The following is a 25,472-nucleotide window of genomic DNA, read 5'->3' as shown; positions in this document are numbered from 1 at the left end:
CCCCCCCAAGCTCTCTAGGATCTCACCTTGGTTTGGGGCGCTCCTCTTCTAATGGGGAGATACAAAAACATAATTAGCAAGAGTTCATGGGGGTGGGCCTGACATACGCAGAAGAGGGAACCCCCCTCCAAGCCACAGCCCCCAGGAGCAGCTCTGGGGGAGAGGCATGAGTCGGGGGAGAAGAGGGCGGAAGGGAAATCAGGGTGGCCGTAAAGGAGGAAGAGGTTCACACGCATCAGATATACATTCAGAACTGGTGTGGGCATCCCCCTCCCACTTCTCTGGGAACCCAGGGGTCCAACCCCCCAGACCTTCCTCCTTCTACATACCCAGAGCTCCTGCTCTTCTCCATTTACACCTAGCACTGCTGGGTGTCCCCAGCCCCTCCCCCCTGGGGACACAGGAATCCAGACTCCCAGGGAGAGCCCCTTCTGCAACTAAGGCCCCAACCTTTGAATGTATATGGAGGAAAAAAATGACAGGGTCGGGGACGAAGATGCGGGGCGCGGTGCCTGTCCGCAAACATCCAACCCTTCTACAAGTATTCCTCCAGGCTGGGGAAGAAGGCTTGGGTGTCGGTCCCTTTAAGAAGGAAGGGAAAGGGTTAAAGCCTCAGCGAGGCGATTTCCCTTCGTGGACACCAGAGGGCGCGCGAGCTCTCCGGGGCTTAAAGGACCGGGCCTGGGAGGGTTACGGGGGCGCAGGGGGTCCTCGCAGGGGTCAGGGCCCGAGGAAATCCGTCTCGGGAAGCGAAGCAGCCGCGGTTACCTCGCTCTGCCACCGGCTCCGGCTCCTCGGCGGCTGGGGAGGAGGAGGCAGGGGAGAAGCGAGGATGGGGGAGCGAGGGGGAGCGGCCACGCCGGGGTGTGGGGGGCAGAGAGGAAAGAGAGGGGAGAGGCTGTTAAAGGACCTGAAGCCGGGGCGGTCGGGAGCCCAGCGCCCGCCGGCCCCGCCCCGCCCAGCGCCCCCTCCCCACCCGGCCCCGCTGGGCTGCCTCCGGCTGCAGACCTGCGGGGGCCAGGCCTCACCTTCCTCCTCCTCCTCCGCAGCCTCCTCTTCTGGAAAGGGGGACGGGGGCCGAGAATGCAGGGTTAGGAGCCCCGCGGGGCCGTCGGCCTTGCGCAGAGGGCAAGCGAAGGGCGCCGCAACCTCGGGGGGTGGGGGCTGCGGGCGAGCGCGCTGCCCTCTCGCCTCCCGCGTGCGTGTCCCCAGGTCCCCGAGGCCCGCCCACTCCCCACTCACCTTCGGGCTGCTCCCTGCGGGCAGGGGTGGGAAGGAAAGAGCGAGAGGTAGAGTTAGACGTGTTGGAGCTAGGAGAGCGTCCTACCTCCCCCAGCCCTCCCGCCAGCGCCACTCACTCCTCATATTCCTGCTCCTCGGCGTCCGACATCCTGTGTGACCTGAGGACCGGAGAACACGCGAGTGAGCTGGGGTCCCGATGGAGGAGGGGGCTGGGGGCCAGAGTCCTGGGTCTGAGGGAGGAGGGGGCTGGGGGCCAGAGTCCTGGGTCTGAGGGAGGAGGGGGCTGGGGGCCTGGACTCCTGGGTCTGAGGGAGGAGGGGGCTGGGGGCTGGACTCCTGGGTCTGAGGGAGGAGGGGCTGGGGGGCTGGACCCCCGGGTCTGAGGGAGGAGGGGCTGGGGGGCTGGACTCCCGGGTCTGAGGGAGGAGGGGCTGGGGGGCTGGACTCCCGGGTCTGAGGGAGGAGGGGCTGGGGGGCTGGACTCCCGGGTCTGAGGGAGGAGGGGCTGGGGGGCTGGACTCCCGGGTCTGAGGGAGGAGGGGCTGGGGGGCTGGACTCCCGGGTCTGAGGGAGGAGGGGCTGGGGGGCTGGACTCCCGGGTCTGAGGGAGGAGGGGCTGGGGGGCTGGACTCCCGGGTCTGAGGGAGGAGGGGCTGGGGGGCTGGACTCCCGGGTCTGAGGGAGGAGGGGCTGGGGGGCTGGACTCCCGGGTCTGAGGGAGGAGGGGCTGGGGGGCTGGACTCCCGGATCTGAGGGAGGAGGGGCTGGGGGGCTGGACTCCCGGGTCTGAGGGAGGAGGGGCTGGGGGGCTGGACTCCTGGGTCTGAGGGAGGAGGGGGCTAGGGGCTGGATTCCTGGATCTGAGGGAGGAGGGGCTGGGGGACTGGGCTCCTGGGGCTGAAGGAGGAGGGGCTGGGGGTCTGGACTCCTGGGTTTGAGGGAGGAGGGGGCTAGGGGCTGGATTCCTGGATCTGAGGGAGGAGGGGCTGGGGGCCCTGAGAGGGAAAGGGCTCTGGGAGGTGTGGTTGGGGCACAGCCCCTGCCCCTCCACCACCACAGCTGTCCTCTTTTGTCTTTTGACATGTCCATGGGAACCTGATCTGAGTGGGGATTAGGAGAAGGTATTTGGTAAGGGACTGTGGCCTGAAGACAATAGCTGCCCCACCCCCCAAAGGCTATTTCGGGGGGATGTCGTACATGGTGAAACAGAGGACATTTCCTAAGAAGGGATTCAAGGGGGGAGGCCCCTGGGAGAATTAGTCACACCAGCTCCCTCTCCCACCCCTCCCCCTCCCCCCTGGCTGGTTGTCTTCCCACCTGTCCCCTCCTTGCCCCACGACCCACAAATTTGGAGGAGGCAGGACATGTCAAGAGCAACTCTGTCCACAGACCTCATCCTGACCCCTACATAGACAGGATCGCATCTTTGAGATCCCCCAGGACCTACAGTACCCAGGTTAAGAGAACCCCAAATCCTGAGACCTACAGATCCTGAGACCCCAATTGATGATGCCCCTGGTTTCTGGGGACAAGCAAGTCCTCATGTCTCCGGCTTCTGAGACCCCAGTTCTTGAGACTGCAGACTCTGGGCAGAGACAGCCTCAGATCTGGATGCCCTAGGTCTTGGCACCTACATTCTGAAGCCTCAACATCTTGAGACCCCTAACCCCAGATGCCCAAGCTCAGAGGTGCATTCATGATGCCCCAAATGTTGACACCTCCAGTCATAAGGCTTCAGACCTGGAGACCTCAATTCTCAAATCCCAGAGCCTGAGGCTCCCTGTCCTGACCCCCAGACCATCAAACGTCCAAGCCCAGAAACTCCCAATCCCTGAGATTCCCTCTGACTCAGATCTCAGCCCTCCTAGGTCTGAAGGTGTTATATTCTGGGACACCCCAGACTCTGTAACTCCCAAATCCTAACACCTCTGTCCTCAGTCCCCCTAAAGCCTGAGCTTCCCCGGAATTCCCCAGACTTCATCTTGTGCCCCCTCCACCTCCATAGCTCTTCACACCCCTCATGTCTCCCACGCCTCATGTCCTCCCCCCAAGTCCAAAGCCCCTGGAGACCCCAAGACCATTACCTAAGGCTGGGTCTGCAGAGTCCGTGAACGGCGGGACAGAGCCTTGCTGACCGAGCTGAAGCACCCCTGGGTTTATAGCGGAGGCTCGGCCCCGCCCCCCACGGGAGAGGGAGGGCCAGAGAATTCCTTTCTCCAGCCTAGAGTCCCAGCGCAGAGGCTGCCCTGCCCCCACTCTGGCTCCACATTCAGGATCCTGGCACCTCCTGGCTTCTCGGGGACCCCTCCATCCCATCAGTACCGCCTTGAACCCAGGCCGGGTCAGGTGACGTCCAGCCTCTGGGCTCCCCACCTCCCTTACAGCAGGCTGTACTCTATGCTTTGAAGTCCCTGGGCTCCGCGCACAGTAGGTCCCTGGAGAATACTTATTGACAAAGGGAGTACAAGGGGCAATTTCTCTTGTATGGCTCTGGTTGCGGTTTCTGTGTCACTCTGACAGTGTCCTTCTTTCCTTTGTCTCTGTGACTCTTGTCTGCGTGTGTCTGTCTCCCCCCTCCCCACCCCCACCCTTTTGTCTGCCACCAGGATTCCACCCTGGTGACAACAGGCGCTAAAGCTGGGAAGCAGGTGTGGGTCGGGGGAGGGGAGAGGGTGTGGTGTCAGGCCCCAGCGACCTCACGCTCCCCCACCTCCATTTGACACTGATCCGTTTTGGTATTCCTGTCCCCCTTTCCCCGGCCACACCATGACCTTGAACTCTAGGGGAGCCAGCCACCCGTCCTGCCTCTCCCTGTCTCTGTCTCTCCCTATTTCCGGGCATTTCTCTGGGGTTCTCTCTGGGTCTCTTTCAGGCTCTGTCTGCATCTCTCCGAGTCTGTCTTTCACTCCCTGTGTCTCCCCGCTCATTTTTGTCTCTGCATTTCCGTGCGTGTCTCTGTGAATCTGCCTCTCTCGGTGTCCGTCTGTTGGTGTCTGTCGGTGACCCTGTTTCTGTCTCTCCTTGGCTCTGGATCCGTGTCTCTGTCTTTCTAACTCTTTCTGGGGCGTCCTTCTCCATGTCTCTGCCGTTCTCCCTCTTGGGTCCCTATTTCTGCCTCTTGCAGTCGTCTCCGTGCTTTCTGCTGTACATCTGCTTCTCCGTTGCCCCTTGCTTTGCACATCTTTCTAGGAATCTCTGTCTTTCTCCCTCTCTGCGGGTCTCTGGCTCTGTGTCTGTGGGTGTCTCTCTCTTAGGGCCTTGGTCTGGGCCTCTCTGTGCACCCCCGTGCAGCAGAGGGGCTGAGAATGCCCCATACTGCAGACCAGCTCTGCTCCTGTGGCGTGCTGTGGCTTTGGGGGGCCCTCCCCTCCGTCTTCTCATCTCCCTCACACCTCACCCCCCAGACAGCAGACATGCAGCCACTCCTAGCTCAGAGAGAAGCTTTATTCTTCAGGGCTAGGACAGGCGGCAGGCCGGCTCAGCCTTCAAACTTTTTCTTGCGGCCCTCCATTCCACTCAGTGCATCGATGTTCTTACGCCAGTCTCCCACCTCCCGGTTTTCCTGGAGGAATGGGGTCAAGGGTTAGGGTCTCTCCCTGGTCTACAGTCTCTCAAATATCTTCTGCCCACCCTCCAGCCTGCTGGGCCACTGTGTTTTGGGTGTCCATCCCAGGATCTGGTTCTGGAACACTTCTTGTCCCCTCAGGCAATCCCATCACATTTGCCCCCTTGCACATCCTGTCTTCCTCACACACTGCGGGCCTCCTTGCTCACATCTCTTCCTATTAGACTCTGCGTCTTCCCCTTCTTGTCTCCCCCATGCACTACTTTTCTCTCTCATGGACATCCTATAGACCTCACATGCTTCCTGACTCCTCGCTACTTCCTTTCTCCCTAGTGCACTTCCTGGCTTCCCCTCCTAGCTTCCGTCTTCCTCTTGCACTTCCTATGCCCCTCCTACAGTTCCTATTGAGGACCCCTTACCAGATTCTTCTCCCCATAACTCCAAGTACCATCTGCCCTGAGCTTAGGCCCTAGGACTGTTGTCCCCCGCACCCTCTCCTCTGAGCACCTCCTTTCCTGGCCCGAGCCACACTCACCTTCTCTGTGTCCTCCTTCTTCACCTGCTTGAGGTGGGCCCGCAGGTCTAAGGTCTCCTTAGCCCTGGCGCCCAGCAGTGCCTGCATCATGGCATCCGCAGAGATCCTCACCCTCCGCAGGGTGGGCCGCTTGAATTTGCCCCGAAGGTCAAAGATCTTCTGGGTCAGATCTGCGATCTGGGGGCAGCCATAAGGGGAGGTGGAGACCCCCCCCCACCTCCCCCAGCCCCATGCTTTCACCCTACATTTCCCTCCTATCTCTCTCCAAGCCTATGGAGGCCTCATCCAGGCTCAGCTCCCACTGCCTTCGGGAAAAAGCCCAAGGGCCTCGTCCAGTAACTGTAAGTCCTTCCTGATCTGCCCAGCCTCCTCTCTGCAAAACACTGACACATCCTCGTCCAGCTGCGTGCACCCCACAATTCCCTGACCCACGCCTGAGCTCACTCATCAACATGCGATGCTCCAGCTACACATTTCCAGACACATCTTCTGCTTTCCCATCTCCTGGCTTTTGCATGCTGTTCGCTCTGCCTGGAACAGCCTTCTCTAACCACTCTACACTCATTCTTCCGCCCCGTCCCTTCCAGGCCCACAGAGCTGTCCTGGGTCTCCTGGTGTCTGCAGCCACGAGCAGCTGCAAGGGGGCAAGGCACCAGACCCTACCCTGCAGAGACCAAGACTGCCCAGTACGCCCCACCTCCGTGATGTTCTTGGTGACTTTCGCCTCCACATCGTATCTCTCTTCATCCACTTTGTCCACGCGGGCGTGGAGCTCTCGGCACAAGTCCTGGTCAAGGAATTGTGGTGTATGTGATGGGGGCGACCCTGACTCCTGAGTCTGAGGGAGGAGGGGCTGGGGGTCTGGACATCAGGTCCTGGAAGAGTAGTTTGAAGCCGGACACTGGGGCAGCTCGAACAAAGGGTCCTAGGAGCCAGGAGTCCTGAGAATCTGACGGAATTGGGGCTGGAGAAATCAACCTCTGGATTTTGAGACTGTAGGCAGCTGCAGGCCATATTTCTGAACTCCTGAGGGTAAGGATTGGGAGACTGGACCCCCAGGTCCCCAGTAGAAGTAAGGGATAGTGACTAGACCCGTAAGTCCCAAGGATGCAAGACCGGACATTAGGAACCTTGGATCCCCAGCTGGACAGGAGTCCGTGATGAGAGCGGGTACCTGCAGCTCGGCGAAGCCCAGCCCGGCCAACTCCAGGGGCTGGCACCGCATGCTCAGAGCGCGCCCCTTCTCTCCGCGCCGCTCCTCCGCCTCCCGCTCCAGCTCTTGCTTCGCAATCTGCAGCATCAGGGTCTGCGGAGGGGAAACCAGGGACGGCAGCCCACCCAGGATAGCGGATGAGAGCCGCGCCGCACCGGGGAAGCCGCCCTGGCCAGGACAGCCCTCTCTCTAGTCCCAGGCCCGGTCAGCTGTCCTCCAGAGACACTCCCCTCCAAGGTCGGGTCCAACGTTCCAAGGCTCCGCCCCGTAACGGGGCTGCTGGCCACAAGCCCCGCCCACTCGCCATCGGAGGCCCCGCCCCCATGCTCCCAACCCTCAAGCTCTGCCCCCTGAGGACACCTAGGCGCCCCCTCCAGGCCCTTCGGCACCTTCAGCTGCAGTTTCCTCGAGGCGGAGATCTTGGACTTTTTCTGCCGGGGTGGAATGAAGCAAGGAACAATCAGGGCGGGGAATGGAAGACGGACGGTGGCGGCGGGGGGGCGGGGCCTCACAGCTACTCCTTCACACCTGGTCTAGCTTTGGGCCTGCCTCCACCTCCAGCCCCGAATCTACAGGAAGCCACGCCCCTCATCCCCATCCACCAATCCTGGCCCCGTACTGGTTAGGTGCCGCCCTCTATACCCTAAGCAATCGCAGTTCCCATGGGCAACGGAACTCCGCCCATAGGCAGGTCTCACCAATCCGAGCCCTTCCTCTGCAAAACCCCGCCCTTGATGTGCTGCGTGCTCCTCGGCTCCGCCCACGACCAAAGCCTCGCCCCGTCGGAGGCTTTGGCCCCGCCCCCATCCCTAGGAGCCGCCCACCTCTGCGGACTCTGAACCCTGACCCGTGCAGCCCCGCCCTCACCTTGGCGTGCGGCTCCGTGGCATACGCGCGGTAGTTGGCCGAGGACCGGCGTCGGATCGGGGCCGGAGCGGGGGGTGGGCACCTGAGGTTGGGGGAACGGAGTCGCGTCACCGCCGGGCCCCCCACCCAGTCCCCCTCCACGCCGTCTGCTGGGGTTGCAGCCTCCCGCACCAGGCCCTGCCCTGCTGCGCCCTCCCCTGCCGGTCGCCCCTACCCCATGCCCGCTCTCACCGCATCGCCGCTCCTGGAGGGAGAGACCGGGAGGGGGGGATTAATGGTGGGCCAGTGTCCCGTCCAGTCTAAGGGACCCCAGAGGCCGCCCCACCAGCTCTCCCGCCCTCGAGGCCTAGGGGATCTGATTCCCACTCTTCCCTCCTGCAGACACGCATGTCCAGCTTCGCAGTCCCACCTCCCACCGCTTCGGGCCTCTGGAGTCGGAAGTTTACCAAGCTGTACTCACTCGTCCGCCATGCTGAGACGCAGGCCAGGGGTTGCAGGAGGCAGAGAAGGGGTAAGGGGAGCTTGGAGAGTCAGTGAGGGGGCGTCAGGGGTGACCTTGAAGGCCCTCGGGGCTTCGGTCTCGTCTCGGCTGCTAAGGCTTCGCTGGGGACACTGAGATAAGGGGCGTGGACTGAGACTAAATATACTGCTGTCACCTCCTCCCCCAGCCCAGGATGCGAGATAACCAGAGCGCGTGAGGGGTGGGGTGGGCCATGCTCCAGCTGGATCACCCTTCCACCTTGGCGGCCTGGGAAGCCGCCAGCCCCCTCCTCTTTCAGACCCAGGAGTCCAGGCCCCCAGCCCCTCCACCTCCCTCAGACTCAGAAGTCCACACCTCCATTTCCCTCCTCTCTCAGACCCAGGACTTCAGACCCCCACACCCTCCTCTCTCACAGCCAGGAGTCCAGACCCTCAAGCCCTCCTCCCTCAGACCCAGGAGTCCAGACCCCCAGCCCCTCCTCCCTCAGTCCCTCCTCCCTTGGGCCCAGGAGTCCAGGCCCCCAGCCCCTCCTCCCTCAGACCCAGGAGTCCAGACCCACAGCCCCTCCTCCCTTGGGCCCAAGAGTCCAGGCCCCCAGCCCCTCCTCCCTCAGACCCAGAAGTCTGGGCCTCACCCCCACACTAAACTGTAATCTCCATCGGAGCTACGGTCAGTTTCTGTATCCCAAACCTTTCAGCCAGTCAGTAAATTTTGTTGATTTACTTGAGGATCCAGGGATGGCCCAGACTCCCAGGCAACAAAAGCATGGAGAAATCCACTTCTAGCTCACTAGCTCTCCTGTCGTGACCACCCTAGCTCATCCCCCTCCCAGCCCTGGAGACAAGACTGAAGACCATAAAGACACATGGGCACACGAAGAAGAGGACCCTGCTCTCTTTACTTGGACAGTGTGGCTGTTGACCGGCCCTGGAGAGCAGATTCTCCCAACCCCCAGCTAACACAGGACGTCTGGGGACAAGGAGACCACACAGAAGGCCTGAGACTCAGGCTGGATCTCTGTAGGCGGTGTTTAGAGTCTCAGGAGTGGAATACGTGACTCTTAAAGAACAATCTAGAATTCTAGGAACAGAAAATAGAATCCCAGGAAGGTAATCTGAAATTCTAGCAACGCCTCTGGAGTTGACTGAGCCTGTTGAGAATGTAATTGAGAATTCTAGAGGCGGGCTTAATCCCAGGACCTGACTTTACAAGTCAGAGATGGGTGACTGGGTATCTGGGAGTGGGGTCAGACTCCCTGATTTTGGGGTCTGATTCTCTGTGGGTGGAGCCGGAACCTCTGAGCGTGAAGCTGGAGACTCTGGGGGCAGCTGGAGGGGCTCAGAGGGCGGGGTCCTGCCTTCGAGAGGCTGGCTCTGGTCCTCAAGGGGTAGGACCAGGACGTCAGGGGGCGGAGTCACGGAGTCCACAGCTGCGTCAGGGCGGTGGCAAGCAGAGTCCCGGGCCTTGTAGAAGCGCGCGAAGGTCTCGGAGGGCTGGGCCTGGGGCGGGGGAGTGAAGCCAGCCGCCCGAGCTAGCTCCCCGACCCGGGTGGCAAACCCCTGCAGCTGCTCCTGCCGCAGGTCCACCAGGTACCTGAAACCAGGAAGGGGCCCGTTAGGGGTCCGGGCTTTCAGCCCTCAGCCTGGACCTGCCCTGCCCTGCGCTGCCCTCCGCTGGCTCACCGGGCTAATTCCACCACCAGGCGTCCTCCGGAGGCCACGCAGGCCCCGAGATCGGGGCTGAGAAGATGAACCATCCTGCGCAGACGAAAGGGAGGGTTGATGCTGAGACTTTCAGATCCTGAGGGAGGGGTGGGGCTGGGGGATCCGGACACTGATTAAGGAGGGGCTGGGGGCCAGGATTCCTGGGTGTAAGGGAGGAGGAGCTGGGGGAGGGAAGTCTGGGAACCTCTCTCTTACCCACAGGCCACGTAGAGAAGCTGGAACCGTTCCTTGTAGCAGCTCTTGTGGTGAAGGGTCTGGGCAGAGCCGAGAGGCAGGAAGTACACAGTGAAGAATTCCGGGGCAGGGGCAGCTGGGGAAGAACTGGCAGAGTTAGGCAGACACACAAAGCTTGGAGAGCACTCCTTGCCTGTCCTGAAGCCCTTTCTCATCCTTTCTCGTAGATGGATTCTTGGAAAATTATGGGACGGTCAGCCTGGCAAGCAGAGACCCATTTTACAGACTAGGCAACGGAGACTCAAGAGAGGGAAAAAGTGGGTGGCCCATGGTCATACAGGGCATCCAAACACCCAGGAAGAGCCAGGTTGGGGGATGGTTACAAGGAGGCGTGACCAGAATCGGGGCAGGCAGGGAGGGGGCCGTCTCTCCAAAGGTGAGCCGGGACCCAGCACCTTGCTAGAATGTTCTGTCTCTTAGACGTCTGCAGGTAGGATTAGAATTCTACTGTTGGAATTCAGAATCATAACATGGTGTCAGGATTTAGGAAACAGAGAAATACAAAGAAAGAAAAAGTGTCAGGCACAGGAGATCACTTGTTCAGACATTGGAAACCATATTGGTAAGCACTCGGATATGAAATACCTGAAGCCCAGGATGGGGGTCTGGGTCCCACTCTTCCCCGGAGGATGATGTGCCCACTTTACCACCCAACTCCCATTTCAAGGGGCTGAGCTGAGTGGACACTTACGCTCGGGGCCTCCGTCCTTGTCTTGGTGCACCTGCTCGGGGTTTCCCTGGGTGTTTCTCCGGCACCCCCAGGCGGCCACCTCTCGGAACAGCTCCGTCACGTTGTGCTGAGTAATCTCACCAGCCGTCTGTGGAGAGAAGAGTCGCAGCCAGGGTGACAAGGCAGGGCCTAGAGTACACCACCCCTGCCCCAACGCCCAGCACTAGCATGGATTTCTAGACTGGGTTTAGAAAGCACAGAGAGGTGGGACCTCCCCCAGCCCCAGCACCTCCAGTCACACACCTTGACTGGCTGTCCGTTGCTGGTCCGCAGGAGGCTGTCATCGTCCGCTTCGATGCCAAAAGCCACGAATGGCCCGGTGGCGATGTCCCCCCAGTACCCACGTGCTGCGACACGCTCTCCGTGCTGGGAAAGCAGGGAGAGAAGAGGCGGGTGAGGTCAGTGTTGGAGACCCCGGTTTCTGTGTCCCCGAAAAGGAGGACTGGCCAGGGCAGGGAGTGGACACGCACATGACTCAGGAGGCGACCGGACGCAAGGGTCCGGTTTGGCATGTGGTAGGCGCTGGGGTCTCTGAGTTCAAAGGCGACGCCTGTGTCCCTCCAACGACGGAACTCACGAGTGTGGATGACTCGGGCCTGGGTAGGAGGAGCAATGGACAGAGGTCTAAGCAAATCTGGTATATGAGGCCCCAGCCCCTCCTCCATCGGACCCAGGAGTCCCGGCCCCCAGCGTCCAGCCCCACCTCCTGCACATCCAGAAATGGGGCCCCCAGCCCCCCTCCCAGGCCCCTCACCCCGCGGTCGTGCAGCTTCATGTGCAAGTCCCAGTCGCTGACACCGCGCCGGGCGTCGTAACGGGAGCCCAGGTAGTGACGCAGCCTGGAGTCCCAGAGGCGGCTCATGGGGAAGGCCTCGGGCCCCTTCTCCCCGCCAGCCCAGAAGCGGAACACAGCCTCCAGGGCGTCGCGCTCACGGAACTGCAGGCCGGCACACGTGGGGAGAAAGCGAAGGAGAGGCGGCTGCAGGGACAGCCGTTTCTCCCGCTTTACCCTCCCTTCCATCCCAGGGTGTGGGAACCATTCTCCCATTTCTCAGATGAAGAAACTGAAGTTCAGAGCGTGGAAGCCACCCCCTAGGTCACATCCCACACTGGGAGCCAGGGAGCTGGGGCTTGAACTCCATCAACGAAAACCCTTTTGGGCTGCCCATTTCCATTCTTCCCGTGGCCATCCGGATCCTGGGCGGTGACGGCACCTTGAGGGCACCCAGGCTGAGCCAGGGCAGCTGCTCCGCCAGGCGGTCAGGCTCCGGGACCAGGTGCGCCAGGCGCTTGGCCTGGGCGCGCACGAAGGCGGCCACCTGGGGGCGCAGCAGCGCGTTCCCCCACAGCTCCAGGAAGGTCTCGCTCCTCTCTGGGGGGGTGGGCGGGGGAAGAGAGGAGGATTAGTGGGGGGAGCAGGGGAGTGAACCCAGAGACGAGACCCATGTGAATGACGCATACCCTCTTTATAGTAATCTTATTATGTCATAGTCATGTGACCATAAGGGACACTGGTCAACTCCTCATCCATCCCTCAAACACGAAGTATAACTTACACCCAAACTAGGTCTCCTCCCAGTCCTCCCCACCCTCCAGATAAGCCCACTCCCGAATTTCATGTTCAAATTTTCCTTGCCTTAAAAAAGAAAAAGTTATATATAGATAGGGATGGAAGTGGAGATTTATGAGTGTTAAAATAGTGTAGTGTTAAATTGTTCCATTTTAGTTAGGAATCTTAAAAGAGAACTATATATCTTGAGTTGTATATACATATACATCTATTTCAAAGTATCTCTGTCAATATGTAAATCGTTTCGTTTAGTGGTTTAAGAATCTTAAAATAGAATCCATATACCTTTAGTTAGACAGATCCAGGTGTTTCCGCCTTTTGCAAGGCACACTGTGAAATGTGTGCCATGTATTCTGAATGCTCTGGGCTATTAATGACAACTACCATCCGTAATCGTGATAACAGTTATCATCACTAAGTTGTACTGAGTCTATATCATAAGCCAGGAGCTATGCGTTTTTTTTTAAATTGAATCCTCATAGGAACTCTATGGGAAAAGAACTCCATTTTATCAATGTGGAAACAATGTAGACCCAGGAAGGGGCAGAGAGTAGCCCCCGGTCACTCAGCAAGCGGAGTCAGAATTTGAACAGACTGTCTCAGTCCAGACTTTGCTCAAGGCGCTAAGCCTAAGTCATTGTCACTCAGAGATACTCATCTCTGCCTCCCCGCCCAAATCCTCCTCCTCCTTCTCCTTCCAGGGCTGCCTCCTCAAGTAGACTCCTGGGATTCATGCCTCTAACTGAGGACACTCAGGCCTTAGGGAGGCTCTGCGAAGGACTGAGCTCAGCTCCACCAAACCTTCCCCACGTCTGGGGACTCACTACCTTTTAAGAAGTCCTTTGATCCCTTTTGGCCCTCTCCTGTGGTGGGAGGTTTTGAATGCTTACCCTGTGTCATGCACTGTGCTGAGAGTTTCTGTGAATTTTCTCCTGGAATTCTCTCAATGGCTCTAGGAAGTAGTATATTTTTGTACAGGTGGGAACAATGACCAAAACGTTTAATTGTACCATTGAAATGCCAGAATCCCTGTGGGCAGGGGGAAGAGGCTGGGGGCCAGAATGTCTGGGTCCTTGCAACTGACCTTGCAACCCCATCGTCTCAGGTTCCTCCAAAGCTAGACTGAAGATCAGCATGTGTCGGGCCACAGCTTCCAGATTATTCTCTAGCACATAGAACTGGAAGGATAGACAGAGCAAAATGATTCTGAGATCTGTGTCCCTGGCCCCTAGGAGGCCCAGGAATGGAAGACCTCAGCCTCCTCCCTCCACAGGACGCAGGCATCTTGTACACTGGTCTCCTTCCTTCAAACACAGGAGTTTGGGCACTCAGAACCCTCCTCCCCACCATTACTCAGGAGACCCAGTCTTGAGGCTCTTTATCCCACTTGAATCCAAGAGTCCCCAACCCAGGACTTTGGGTCCCCAGCTTCTACCTCCCTCGGACCTAGCAGTCCAGGCCTCCAGCTCCTCCTCCCTCAAGGACTCAGGAATCTGGGCTCTCATCTTCATCCTCCTCCCTGCAAGACCCCAGAATCCCAGCTCACATGTAACCTTCTGCGAGGCCAGAGCGCGGCCCGGGCCAGGGTCCGAAGCAGGTGCCGCCCATCCACGGAGCCCAGCAGCAGTACATCTAGCTCGGGGGTCTTGTGCTCTGTATCGTCCCGCAAGTCTGTGTCCACAGGAGGACCTGGCAAGATGACGCAGGCTGGGGTCAGTGGCCTGAAGAGCGCCCCCTGCAGCCTCCCCAGAACGATGGACTACAACTTCCAGCAGGACCCGCACGCCTGGCCTAGGTTCCCCAGGGAGCTGTGCCTCTAAGCATTCTGGGACTCGTAGTCCGCAGAGGCCATTTGGGCCGCCCAGTGAGAGGCGGCTCCACCGTTGGAGGCTCGGAGAACGTTAGCGCGCCGCCTGCTAGGCTGGGAAGGCAGCCGCCTTGTCAGATGTGGTCCTGGGTGGGGGACTCACTCTCAGCTTGCAAGTCCAGCGCCGGGGACAGGCCCCACCAGGACACGGAGCCGAAGCCTGCGCCCGAACCTGCCGGGGTGGTCATCGCCCTGCAGAACAGACATCCTGGGAATCCCCAGGCACCGTCTCTGCGTCGCCTACCCATGCCCCTCTCTATGTGACACCCCCTCACCTTTATCCTTCCAAAGACTCCGGGACGCCCCCTCCTTCCCTGCTCGGTGCTGCGCCGCTCTTCTGCACCCCCTACAAACAACTACCCGTGCCCCCTTCCTTTTCAACCAGTCAGCCAATGGGAGTACGCAGGTTCGCTCCGGCACGATCAACTGACCAATGGAAGCGAGCGAGACGGGCCTGCTACGAACTTTTGGCCAATGGGCGCGCTCGCGGGAGGGAAGGGTGCGTGGACGCGGTTGTCATGACGACGGCGCAGGCGGAGAAGGGGCGGAGCCAGGGGAGTCTGGGGAGGAGCCTGGGGCGATCCACATTTCTGGGATGAGCGAGCTCTGGGCAGACTCAAATTGACCTAGAACGGAACAGAATCTTGATTAATTCACGTTAAAGTGACGCGGCCTAGACCTCTGGGTCGCCTTTCCCCCTCACACCGTGGTTCTAACACCCAGGCGGAAATGCGGCGAAGGGCTGGGGCTAGCTAGCACTGGCCCCTGGTTGGTCAAGTGCCAGTAATTTCGCAACCTGGCTGTTAGGCACAGTCATTACTAAAAATTAAATTGTTGTATTAATTACTAAAATTGAATTGAAATTAAATGCATTACATTAAAATAAAGGTAATATATACTCAAAACTCATCACTTCTTACTTTACTATACTTTCCTGTTGTTGATGGTCTTAAGGTTTTTTACATCAGTTGTACCCAAATGAAGGGAATAATATTTGAACGCAATAGTTTAAAAACTCAAATTGGCAAACTAAGACCACTGGCTGTTCTATTTTTCTAAGTAAAATTTTATGAGAAACAGGGCCAGGATTAGGATGAAGCAGAGTGGTCCAAGGGCAGGGTCAGACCCTGTCTTAAAATTTTTTAGATTTTACCCACCATGGATCTCTTTTTTTACGTTAATTTTAATTTTTAAGAATATTGTATTAAAATACTATTTATCTTGATGACTGGTGGTTTTGTTTTGTTTTGTGTCGTCAGCTTTACCTTAAATTTTGGAGCCTTCATCCTGACCCTGGGGAATACTATATTACTATATGATAGTATACTAATAGGCATTTCTTCTCGACTCCATATTCAGTGAATTCACTTTGGCATCTTGAAATCAGCCACACTGGGACTATTTACACCATGGAAACAGGCAGACCCACAGTAGAGCTTCAGAAAATTGGTAAGAGACACCTGGCTTAGTCTGTTAAGCGTCTGCCTTTGGCTCAGGTCATAATCTCAGGGTCCTGGGATCCAGTCCTACGTCGGGCTCCCCACTCAGCGAGAGTCTGCTTCTCCCTCTACTCCTCCCCCCTGCTTGTGATCTCTCTCTCATGCTGTCTCTCAAATAAATAAATAAAATCTTTAAAAAAAACTTAAAAAAAAAAAGAAAGTTGATGACGGCACACATCAAGTCCTCTCTGGTCTCTGCATCTGAATTCCTTGTGTTCTTCCCTCTGCTCCTCCAATTTCCACTCCCTCCCCACCCCCTACCTCCTGCCACTGTCCCTGGAAATGTCCAAATCCAGCAGGGGATCTTCCTCCTAGTTCTGCTCTTGTCTTCCCAGCAGAATGGCCACAACAGTCTACACCCTGTGACTCCCAATACTTTATATTCAGACCAGATGGCAGGATGCTTGACAATGTGGCTTTCGGTGTCAGATATGACTGGCTTTCTGTCTTGCCTTCACCTGCTGTCTGAGAGACCTCGACCAGGTGACTTAACTTGTCTTTGAGGTCCATAAGGGCAGGGACTCAAGTGAGGCACATCTCCAGATCAGCCCCAGCACCCATCACAGGAGGCTTGGCTCTCTGCCTCATCTCCTCCAGCTCTGCAACCTTAGACAAGTCAGTCACCCTTTCTGTGCCTCAGTTTTCTGCTCTGTAAATTGGGAACGGTAACATGCAGCTGGCAGTGGTGTGATGGATTGAAGGGGGTCCACCCCCTTTCTGAGGACAGTTCTGGGCACTGGGGGGTGAAGCTGAGGTCTCGGCACACCCTGCAGGACTCACTGGCATCTTGGCTGTTTTGAGAACACACCAAGCCTGTTCCTGCCCCAGGACCTTTGCAACTTAGGGTTCCTTTTGCCTGGAATTCTCTTCCCCTTCATCTTTGCTTATTTTTATTGTCGTAAAAAATACACAACATAAAGTTTAATGACATTTAGTACATTGACAATGTTGTGCAACCATCACCACTATCTAGTTCCAGAACTTTCTCATCATTCCATAAGGAAGTCTTGTACTCATTAATCAGTCACTCCCCATTTCCTCCTTTCCCTAGTCCTGCAAACCACAAATCTACTTTTTTTCCCTCTATGGATTTGCCTATTCTGGATATTTCACACAGATGGAATCATACAATATATGGCCTTTTGTGTCTGGCTTCTTTTACTTACAGTCTTGCTTTCAAGGTTCATCATGCCATAGCATGAATCAGTAGAAACATTCCTTTTTATGCCTGAATAATATTCCAGTGTATTTCCCCCTCATCTTTGCCAGCCTCGTTCCTTCTTGTCCTTCAATGCACAGCTCAAACATTACCTCTTTAGGAACGCTGTCCCCGACTGCCCTTTCTAAATGATCTCAGCTCTCATTAGCTTACTGCCCAGTACGGACCACCATTTGTAATGGCTTTATTCTTCTCATTTGTCAGTTCTCTTGTTGAGACATGGAACCAGGGACCCCAATACCATCACCTAACTCGGAACAGATTTAAAGACAGATTTCCTGGGGCACCTGGGTGGCTCAGTCGTTAAGCGTCTGCCTTCGGCTCAGGGCATGATCCCAGCATTCTGGGATCGAGCCCCGCATCGGGCTCCTCCGCTGGGAGCCTGCCTCTTCCTCTCCCACTCCCCCTGCTTGTTTTTCCTTTCTCACTGGTTGTCTCTCTCTCTGTCAAATAAATAAATTAATTAAAAAAAAAAAAAGACAGATTTCCTGGCTGTATGATCCTAGGCAGGTCATGTTACTTCTCTGAAGCACAGTTTCCTCATTTGTCAACTGGGAATGATAATCATGTTTATTTCATGGGGTTGTTGTGAGGATTATTGTTAGCAGGAGTAGCAGTAATAGTAATAACAGTAATACCTCATGCTGTTTTCATAAAGACGTCCCCTCACTCACTCACACATGAGAAATTACTGCATCCCTTTGAAGAAATTTGTTAAATCGCATAGACATCACAACCTGTGTAACTGATCAGATTTCCCTTTTCCCATTGACTACCAGGAAGCTCAGTGCAAGTTAATACTCTGCCCTTTCTTTAGTACATGGGGGAACATTTTGCTTCATTTTCCAGTTAACCTCCCGATCAGAGAGCTCTCTTGCCAAATTTCATGATCCTTTGTCTACCACCTGAAATCCTGTCTGGGATGAGAGGAGGGAGAAGCCAATGATATAATTGTCTTTACTAGACACAGACTACAAGGCAGAATTTGTTAAAAGAAGAGGTGAAACCATTGGTTTTCCCAGCGTAACTCTGTCCTTTCTCCCAGTCTCTGGGAATCTTATTCCCAGACTCTACATATCTACCTTGTTTCTGTGGTTAGAGTAAGTCGCTCAGGGGCAAAGTCTGGATCTGCATCAACTTGGGGTTCCCAGCATCCAACAGAAGCTGCCACACTGAAGGCCTCAGGGAAAATAGAATGGATGAATGATGGAAGGAAGAAAGGAAGGGAGGAAAATATGGGTATGAAAATCTATGGAAGTCATGGGTGCAGGAGCAGATTAAATTCGTGAGCACATAAGTGATTCTCATGGACTCTTCATAGCAAACATACAGGAGGTATTGTTATGACCACAATTTTTTCAGATGAAGAAATCCAGGCTCGGAGGGGTGTGTGAACAAATAAGTGAATACATGGCTGGTGGGTGGGTGGGCCAGTTTCCCTCAGTGTGTTTCTAGGATGGGCAGCCCTATCCTTGCCCTTGGGTGATCTCACCCTCTTGGGCCCCCGGGCTCTGCCCTGCCCACCCCCACCAGTAAGCACCAGGCCAGGCCACCAAAGTTGCTGAGTATTTATTTGGTCCCAGGAGTGGTGCAGGAATCCGACTAGGGACAGGAGAGGGTGATCCTGTGCAGGAAGAGGGGCACTGGGAGCGAAGGGGGGTGAAGGCTGGCTCACTGATTGTCAAAGCAGAGAGTGGGAGGCTGGGGTTGGGGGAGGCCAGATTGCTCCCCTCCCCCAGGGGTCCCTGGGGCTTCTGAGTATGTGCTTGGTGGGAGAGTTGGCAAGTCACCCTGATGGGTATAATGCAGGATGGGAAGGCAGGAACGGGTCAGGTTGGGGTGGGGTGGGGGTGGTCAGTGGTCTGAGAAGGCTTAAAGGTGGGCCTGGGTGTGGCTTTGGCCAGGAGTCAGAGGTCAGGGGCCGAGTCCAGGCTTGGCAAGGGGCTTGAGGTGGGGATCAGGGTGCAGGCAGCGACCTCACTCGGTCAGGCGGCCGCAGTGAGTGCCACTGGGCAATGGGCCGCCGGGGGTTGGCCAGCATGTCTGCCCAGTGCCGCAGGCCAGCTCCCCCGGCTGCAGCCCCTACGGCCACCCTCCCAATGGCCTCGTTCTTGCCCAGCTTGTCATAGTCCAGCACGGTCAGCTCCACCTGTACCTTCTAGAGACAAGAAGGACAGGGGGGAAGAGACAGGAGAGTTCGTGAAGGAGGCATGGCGGGGAGGGGCTTGGGTATCATTGCCAAGGAGACCCTCTCCCTAGCAACCAGAGGTCTAGGGGGACTTGTTAGCACCCTGTGCTAAGGCCTCTCAGGGGACTCCAACAGTGCAGGGGGTGGGAGGGGAGAGAGGGGAGAGCCTCTCTTAGAGGGATGCTCTGGACTCTTTCTTCCTCTGCATCAGATTTCAAAGGAGATAAACCCTCAGGACCCCATTGGTAAGGGGTTGTTAGGAGTCTCCTTAGGGAACAGTGTCCTAAGGGACAGCCAACCTTCAGGACTCTGAAATGGGTGGAGGAGCCAGGCCTGGATCCTGCCTAGGCCCTGTTCCTGAAGAGCTGTGGAGAAATCTTTTCCTTAGTACCCATAATGCCGGAGCGGTGAGGCCTGGTCTCCCTTGGGGGCGGGGCATCATGGTCTCGCTTGGGGGCTGGGCGCCCTGGTCCTCATAAGAGGAAACTGACTTTGGAATCACAACCTCAGGCCCCCAGGACCTGGCTTCTAAACGTTGCTAAGGAGTCTCCCTTCCCCTAGCAACGGGGGCTTTTAAGGGCCTGGGACTCTGGGGGAAGGGCTGCTCTGACAGGGGCTTCGGGTAGGTCTGAGCTCACCTGCACCTGGTCACAGGGCACCTCGAAACTGAAGGCCTCGTTGTAATAGGGGTTCAGAGTGTTCTTCTTGATGGTCGTTTTCTTCTTACGCACCTTCTTGCCCCCTTGCAGCAGGTGGACCTTGACATATGGATCTGGGCAGAGAAAGGGGTCTTACAGCTCCCGACGCCGAGCACAGGGGATCACGTTGAGGAGGATGCATGAGAATCTTCCTTGGAACAGCACACAGACACCCTGTGCACCCCTCAGGTCTCTCTGTGTCCAAAGCAAGTCTATATCCTCCCTGGCAGTCTGCACCTCCGTCTCCACCAGGGACTCTCAGGACCCAGAAACTGCCAGAACCTTTGCTACAGAGCCTACCCCTCGCCCCTACACCATTCCCTTGCTTCCCACACACCTGAGAGCCCCCCTACATCCATCTTCTTCAGGTTCTTAGCCTCCAGGACGATGACCGTGAGCTTCCCGGCCGTAGGAACATAGCGGAGGGAGAAGCAGATGTCACCAAGTTTCTCCTGCTAAAAGACAGAGAGGGTCTCCTCGCCAGAGCCCCTGCTTCACATCCATCCCTTCTCGGACCTTTCTTTCCTCCCCCCGCCGCCTTAGAATGGAATGGTCCAGTGAAGACCACAGTGGTACAATCCAAGGAGGAGTGAAGATGGTGACCTACCAGGAGAGCCCCTGGGACTAGCACTCTGCGCAAGGTGGAATGGCCCGAGCCCCGAGGGTCCAGGAAGCCTGTGATCTGATTGGCCCAGGCTCGCAGTGGGCGGGCCCATCCGCGGGGGCGTGGCCACGCGTGCTCACCTCCTCCCGCGGAGCAGCCTGCAGCTCCCGCCAGGCCAGCACTGGCCGCCCCAAGTCCACAGAGCTCATGGGGACTCGCACCTCCCCAATGGCATCGTTACGGGAGAAGCGATCGAAGTCGTACACTGCCATGACCAGTACCCTGCCCCCCAGCTCCACGTAGGGGACCTAGATGAGGGGGCCACAGAGAAGAGAGCACAAGGTGGGGAGTAGGAAGTCAGAGAGACAGAAAGTGGGGCATAGCACATCCAAGTAGAAGGCGGCGAGTTGGGCAGCAAGGGTTCAAGGGAACAGCTCTGCGGAAGTCTCTGGAACCCAAATGGGACAAAGCAACAGCCCAGGGGTCAGCAGTGCCCCATGGGGACAATCCTGGGTCCAGTGTGATAGTCCCCAGAGCTGTAGCTGCTACCTGAGCTGTGACTGCCTCCAGAAAAAAGCCGAACGGGTCATCCCACAGTGTTCCAGGGACTGGGGACAGGTTGCCAAGCCTGGGGCACAGAGGCCAGGAGCTCACCTTGAAGGCAAAGTTCTCCCCAAAGTGTGGGTTCAGCGTCTGCCGATGCACCTTGGTCTCATGCCGCCTCCGCTTGTCCGGCAGGAGGTAGACCCGCACATAGGGGTCGGAGGAGCCACCCAGGTCCAAGGCTGCCAATCCCTCAGCTTGCAGGATGCCCACCAGCAGCTAAAAGGTGATAAGGGGACTCTAGTCCTAGCTTCCTTTTTGGAGCCTTCTCTAGAAAGGGGCTAGAACCCTGGGACCCTCCCCTCCACAGCACCTCCCCCCTCTACACCCACCTGGCCACTCTGGAAATCATAATCGAGTGAGTACTGCAGTCGTCCTAGCTCATGCTTCTCGGCCACCTGAGGCCCTGGCCCAGATGGTGCTGGCTCCAGCTCCTCCACTTCTGGCTGTACCTTAGGGAGCCAGCAGCAAGGACAGGTGAACTTTTCCCCTGTTAGTGGTATCCTCCAGGCCCAGAAGCAAAGGGAGACTCACTGATCCCTCAGGCTATCTCTGAGCACTTACAGGCTAAGCAGAGTCAGAGTTTGACTAGTGTTGTCTGCCACAGGCAGGGACTAGTCATAGTAATACAGATGCAATACTTAGTCTAAGTTTGACTAATGATGTCTGCTATGGGGGAGAACAGACCCTGTGACACACATGCAGGGTGTTGTCATGCCTAGACTAGGAAAACAGGTGCTGATAACATCTTGTTGCCTACAAGAAGGATTCAGAAGATTTTATTTCACATGCTCATGAATGTATGGGGTGGTTGTCCAAACTGACATGTTGATTAGTGATCTTGCCACAGAAAAACACGGAGGAGGAATAGTATCTTTACCCTGTATTGGCCATTCTAAGCTAGAACAAGAGTTCTCCTTAACCTAAGCCACTAATTTCCAAAATTCAACGTGAATCAGAATTCCCCTGAGAAACGCGGTCAAATGCCTTCACTTCAGAGAGTCTGACTTGGTAAGTCTGGTGCAAGACTCAGAATTTGTGTTTCCACAAGAACCCGAGGTGAGTCTCATGCAGGTGGTCTTTGGACGTCACTGGCTTGAGTGATAGGGATGGTGGCTGGGTACCCGGACCCTAAAGGTTCCACCTGATAGGTGATCATTACAACAGCTATTTGTCGACTAGGGAGGAAGGGAAATACGGGCCTCCCCAATGGCATCACACTTGAGGCTCAGAGAAGGATAGTGAATTCCCCCAGGTCACAGAGCTGGGGAATGGTTGCTCTGGGTTGGAAACCTAGAACTTCCTGGCTCCCAGGTGAACACCATTCCACTCTGCACTCAGACCTGTAAGCTTTCATTCTCCACTCCAGTGGCCTCTTCCAACATATGTTTCTTTCATTCTCTTGGGGGCTGCTATGCCAGCCTCCTCCCTGGACTCCTTGCCCCAAATCTGTCCTCCACATGGGTTCCAGAGGATTCATTCCAACACCCATGCAACCCTATTCCTCTGCTCAGCACGACTCTTCTATGGTTCCCAATTGCTACCGTGGCGTGGGTACTACTGAGCTCTTCAGCCACCCACTCTAGAGTGCGGTATATTTGTCATCTGTGCTCCAGCTATTGTGAAATGCCTCAGAGTCTGGATTCCAGGCCCCAGCACACACTCTTCCCTCGAGCTACAATGTCCTTCTCTCAGTTGTGGCGAACTCTATGTGTTCCTTGGGTCTCAGCACAGAAGATACCTCTACTGGGAAGCATGCTTGGACTGTCCAGGCTATCAGGTGGTGCCCCCATATGCTCTGTGCTGCCCCTAATGTGGCACATGCCACCCTGTCTTGTGAATGTCTGTGTGAGTGTCTGACTTCCCCACCAGACTGGTTCTCACGAACAGGGACTAGATTCGGCCCATCTCCAGGTCCCTAGGGTCCAGGTCAGGGCTAAACACCCATAGGAGATGAGCCAATAAGGTGGGCTAGGAGGGAAGAGAACAGGGACTGAGGCTGCTGGGCCAAGGGTGCAGGTCGGGGCAGGGCTGAGGGCCTGGGCCAGGCCGCACCTTGTCAATGTAACTCCGACCCAGCTCCTTCACTTCCTGAAGGTGGACCTGGGCTTGGGCCTGGCTCTTCTTGCCCAACCGCCTCCGACAACGCTTCCGGTAGACACAGAAACAGCAGCCGAAGACAAGGAGGCCTGAGACCAGAACGATTGCGGCCAGGGCCCAGGGGGGTACTGCAGAGGGCATGGAGACAACACTCATTGAGGCCCTAGGAAGCCAGCTGGTTGATTCAGTCCCAATTACACGTGGAAGCTGGAATTCTGGCCTTGTTTTCCCTCCCGCCATTTCCATTCCGTTTTATTGCCGTGTTTTCCTTCCAACTGCGCTCACCTATAAAGCAATCTGATGCCCTATTCTAGCCGGACACCTTCCAGATTGTCTTGCCTGTTAATTCCACCGCCCCTTCCACCCCCATTCTAATTTCTGCTCAACCCCTGACGCGTCTGGAAGCCATGCCCCTCCCCCAGCCTCAGTTTCCCTATCTTTAAAAGAAGGCAGAGGTAGAACTTCCCTTCCAACTCACAGTCCTAGATCCCATTCCATTCCACACTCTTTGATCTGGTTCTCGATTTTCTTGCAAACCTGTTCCTTTTCCATTTCACTTAAGAGTCAAGCCCAGGATTCCGACTGCAAAGCCACCCGGATTTTCCCGCCCGCCCGCCGAATACACCCGTCCGAATCCCGCCCCTGAGAATCCCAGCCGGGCTTTCCCTCCGCTCTGGCCCCGAGGCTCGCTCACCAGGGCCTTGGCCAATGCGACTCGAGTCAGGAGGCGTGTCGGGCGCTGGAGTCCCTGGGGTTGGGGGCTCCGAGAACATGTTGGCGGGGTCTTACGGTCCTTTCTGTGGAGACACCCAAGAGCCCTAGCCCCCCACGCCCACCCCGTGCATTCACTGAAGCCTCCGAACAACGAAGAACTCCAATTCCCATCGGCACCCTGGGCGACCGGCCGCACAAGAATCAGCCAGGAGCCGCGAGGCATACTGGGGGTTGTAGTGTCAGCCTCCCCGCGACGGAGGGCGGGCGCCGGGGGTGGGCTCCAGGACCTAGTTCCATCCCACAGGGACGCCCCCGCCCTCCAAGGCCCCCCAGGAATCCCGCCGACTTCTACCCCTTCCGTGCTCGTCCCCACGGGCGTGAACCGGAAGTGGGCGAAGGCGGGCGTGGGAACCAGGGCCCTGGGTTGCCCCGAGCAACGGGTGGCTGGTTAGGGCGGGGCGGGAGCTACGATGGTTGCCCTGGCAACGGGCTGTTGCCAAGACAACGGGCGGGGCTGACGTACAGATGCAGAGTCCAGGCGTGGCGGGCTCGCTCCTCGCGGGGTCAGGACCCCAGCCCCGGCCCCACGCAGAGCGAGCGTGGGGAGAGGGCAGCCTCGCCCGTCGGTCCACGCGCCCTCGGCTGGCTACTCCCTGCACATCTGGCCCTGCGGGCAGAGACTCGGGCTCCCCGCCCTCCCCGCTCTCGCCGAGGTCTCCCTGCTGCCACTGCCCGGGGTGGGGATGGGCGGGGGGGGAGTATGGGGGTGGCGCACATCCTTCCCGGCCTGCTGTCTCTCCCGCGCATCCCGAGCTCTGTCTTCACACCTGTCCTCGTGACCGCCTCGGCCTCCACACCTCTCTCTCCACTCGCGATTTCTGTCCATTCCCCCCACCCCCGCCCGGCCTCTCGCCGCGCCCCTGTCTCTGTCTTCCTGGCTCTCGGCCTGTGGTCTGGTCTGTGACTCAGGGGTCTCCCAGTCTTGCCCCCTGCCTGCTCCTCCCGCCCCTCTGCTCTTTGTCTCCACACCTGTCTCTAAATCCCAATCTCCCCATTTCAGGCTCCAGTCGTCCCACTCCCTATGTCGGTCCCTCCCTAGTACCCCCCGCCCCCCCCCACACACGCCCCGTCTCTCTTGGGATGGAGATGAGGAGGGCGTTTAGGGAGGGCGTCCCAGAGGTTCTTACCTGCTGGGCGGCTGGACAGGACCCTCGCAGGAGACACCCAGGCGCCGGCCCCGCCCGGACCCCGCCCCCGCACCCTGGCGGGTGGCGCTGTCCTGGGTGCTGATTGCCGAGATCGCTGGGGCGGGGGCGCGGCTGAGCGGAGCCGGCCGGGGAGTGTGTGTGTGTGTGTGTGTGTGTGTGTGTGTGTGTGTGTGTGTGAGTGCGCGTGCGTGTTAGGTCCCGGGTACAGGGAGAGCCCCGTCCCGCCCCTCGTCCCGCCCCCAACCAGGAACCACTAGGGTGCCCACGGATATTTATCCTGGTCCCCGAGGATTTTTTGCTTTCTGGTCCCGCTGTCTGGCATCCAGGCCCCCTCTCCCCACCCCCACCGCCGCCAGGATACCTGATCCGAGGACCCCGGAGCCTCTCTCTGGAGGCCCAAGTAGTCAGATATCCAGACACAAGACTCAGCCTGAAAGTCTCCAGTGAATCCGCCCCAGACATCACCCCACCCTCTAAGTTCCCCCAACAGCAGGCTCAGGAAGCAAGCCCCTATGCTCCTAGCTTCAGCAAACAGTGTCCACACTGCCCAGACCCTGGACATAAGTGTGGACTTCCAACCCTCTCTGAGAGACTCAACTATCCAAACACAT

At 57.5% G+C, this 25,472-nt stretch overlaps 2 protein-coding genes across 10 annotated transcripts; both read right to left on the bottom strand.

The window, feature by feature from the left end:
• Positions 1–4,667: 4,667 nt before the first annotated feature.
• TNNI3 (troponin I3, cardiac type) lies at positions 4,668–14,436 on the bottom strand. Of its 4 annotated transcripts, XM_040633822.1 has the most exons (20): positions 14,304–14,436; positions 14,132–14,220; positions 13,708–13,850; positions 13,246–13,339; positions 11,806–11,963; positions 11,346–11,528; positions 11,062–11,187; positions 10,835–10,957; positions 10,553–10,679; positions 9,823–9,937; positions 9,586–9,660; positions 9,199–9,496; positions 7,883–8,034; positions 7,637–7,666; positions 7,423–7,504; positions 6,945–6,986; positions 6,517–6,648; positions 6,040–6,129; positions 5,343–5,519; positions 4,668–4,804 (listed from the first exon to the last, which is right to left on the bottom strand). In XM_040633822.1, the coding sequence occupies exons 2-20, from the start codon at positions 14,214–14,216 to the stop codon at positions 4,721–4,723; spliced, it is 2,316 nt and encodes a 771-aa protein (XP_040489756.1). In that variant the 5' UTR covers positions 14,217–14,220; positions 14,304–14,436; the 3' UTR covers positions 4,668–4,720. The 4 variants fall into 4 exon arrangements, with proteins under 4 accessions (XP_040489756.1, XP_040489757.1, XP_008708022.1 ...); XM_040633823.1 differs by lacking the exon at positions 7,637–7,666; XM_040633824.1 differs by lacking the exon at positions 4,668–4,804 and having other exon boundaries at positions 5,382–5,519; positions 7,654–7,666.
• A 3,865-nt stretch (positions 14,437–18,301) lies between these two features.
• Positions 18,302–24,938, bottom strand: SYT5 (synaptotagmin 5). Of its 6 annotated transcripts, none has more exons than XM_040633826.1 (9): positions 24,841–24,938; positions 23,634–23,757; positions 22,895–23,067; positions 21,172–21,291; positions 20,891–21,058; positions 20,377–20,544; positions 19,970–20,087; positions 19,573–19,706; positions 18,302–18,904 (listed from the first exon to the last, which is right to left on the bottom strand). In XM_040633826.1, exons 2-9 carry the CDS (start codon positions 23,710–23,712, stop codon positions 18,704–18,706), a joined length of 1,161 nt encoding a protein of 386 aa, XP_040489760.1. In that variant the 5' UTR covers positions 23,713–23,757; positions 24,841–24,938; the 3' UTR covers positions 18,302–18,703. The 6 variants fall into 6 exon arrangements, with proteins under 6 accessions (XP_040489760.1, XP_040489759.1, XP_008708021.1 ...); XM_040633825.1 differs by lacking the exon at positions 24,841–24,938 and adding an exon at positions 24,006–24,037; XM_008709799.2 differs by lacking the exon at positions 24,841–24,938 and having other exon boundaries at positions 19,970–20,084; positions 23,634–23,826.
• Between the last annotated feature and the right edge of the window lie 534 nt (positions 24,939–25,472).

This window comes from Ursus maritimus, unplaced genomic scaffold (assembly GCF_017311325.1).
Source record: "Ursus maritimus isolate PB19 unplaced genomic scaffold, ASM1731132v1 scaffold_19, whole genome shotgun sequence".
In the NCBI taxonomy this organism is placed as follows: domain Eukaryota; kingdom Metazoa; phylum Chordata; class Mammalia; order Carnivora; family Ursidae; genus Ursus; species Ursus maritimus.
The sequence above is the reverse complement of the archived record's forward strand: the minus strand, read 5'-3'. Positions and strand labels throughout refer to the sequence as shown.

What these genes read in the sequence shown, in the direction of transcription:
- SYT5 (XM_040633826.1), bottom strand. Translation starts at nt 23,712, where the DNA reads ATGTTCTCGGAGCCCCCAACCCCAGGGACTCCAGCGCCCGACACGCCT. An exon ending in GGGAGAACTTTGCCTTCAAG is followed by an intron (nt 20,545 to 20,890) that starts GTGAGCTCCTGG and finishes CCCCTCATCTAG; the next exon opens with GTCCCCTACGTGGAGCTGGG. An exon ending in TGCCCTGTGACCAGGTGCAG is followed by an intron (nt 18,905 to 19,572) that starts GTGAGCTCAGAC and finishes TCTTGTCTCTAG; the next exon opens with AAGGTACAGGTGGAGCTGAC.
- TNNI3 (XM_040633822.1), bottom strand. Translation starts at nt 14,216, where the DNA reads ATGACCACCCCGGCAGGTTCGGGCGCAGGCTTCGGCTCCGTGTCCTGG. An exon ending in TGAAGCTGCACGACCGCGGG is followed by an intron (nt 11,188 to 11,345) that starts GTGAGGGGCCTG and finishes CCTCCTACCCAG; the next exon opens with GCCCGAGTCATCCACACTCG. An exon ending in AGAAGGAGGACACAGAGAAG is followed by an intron (nt 4,805 to 5,342) that starts GTGAGTGTGGCT and finishes CCATTCCTCCAG; the next exon opens with GAAAACCGGGAGGTGGGAGA.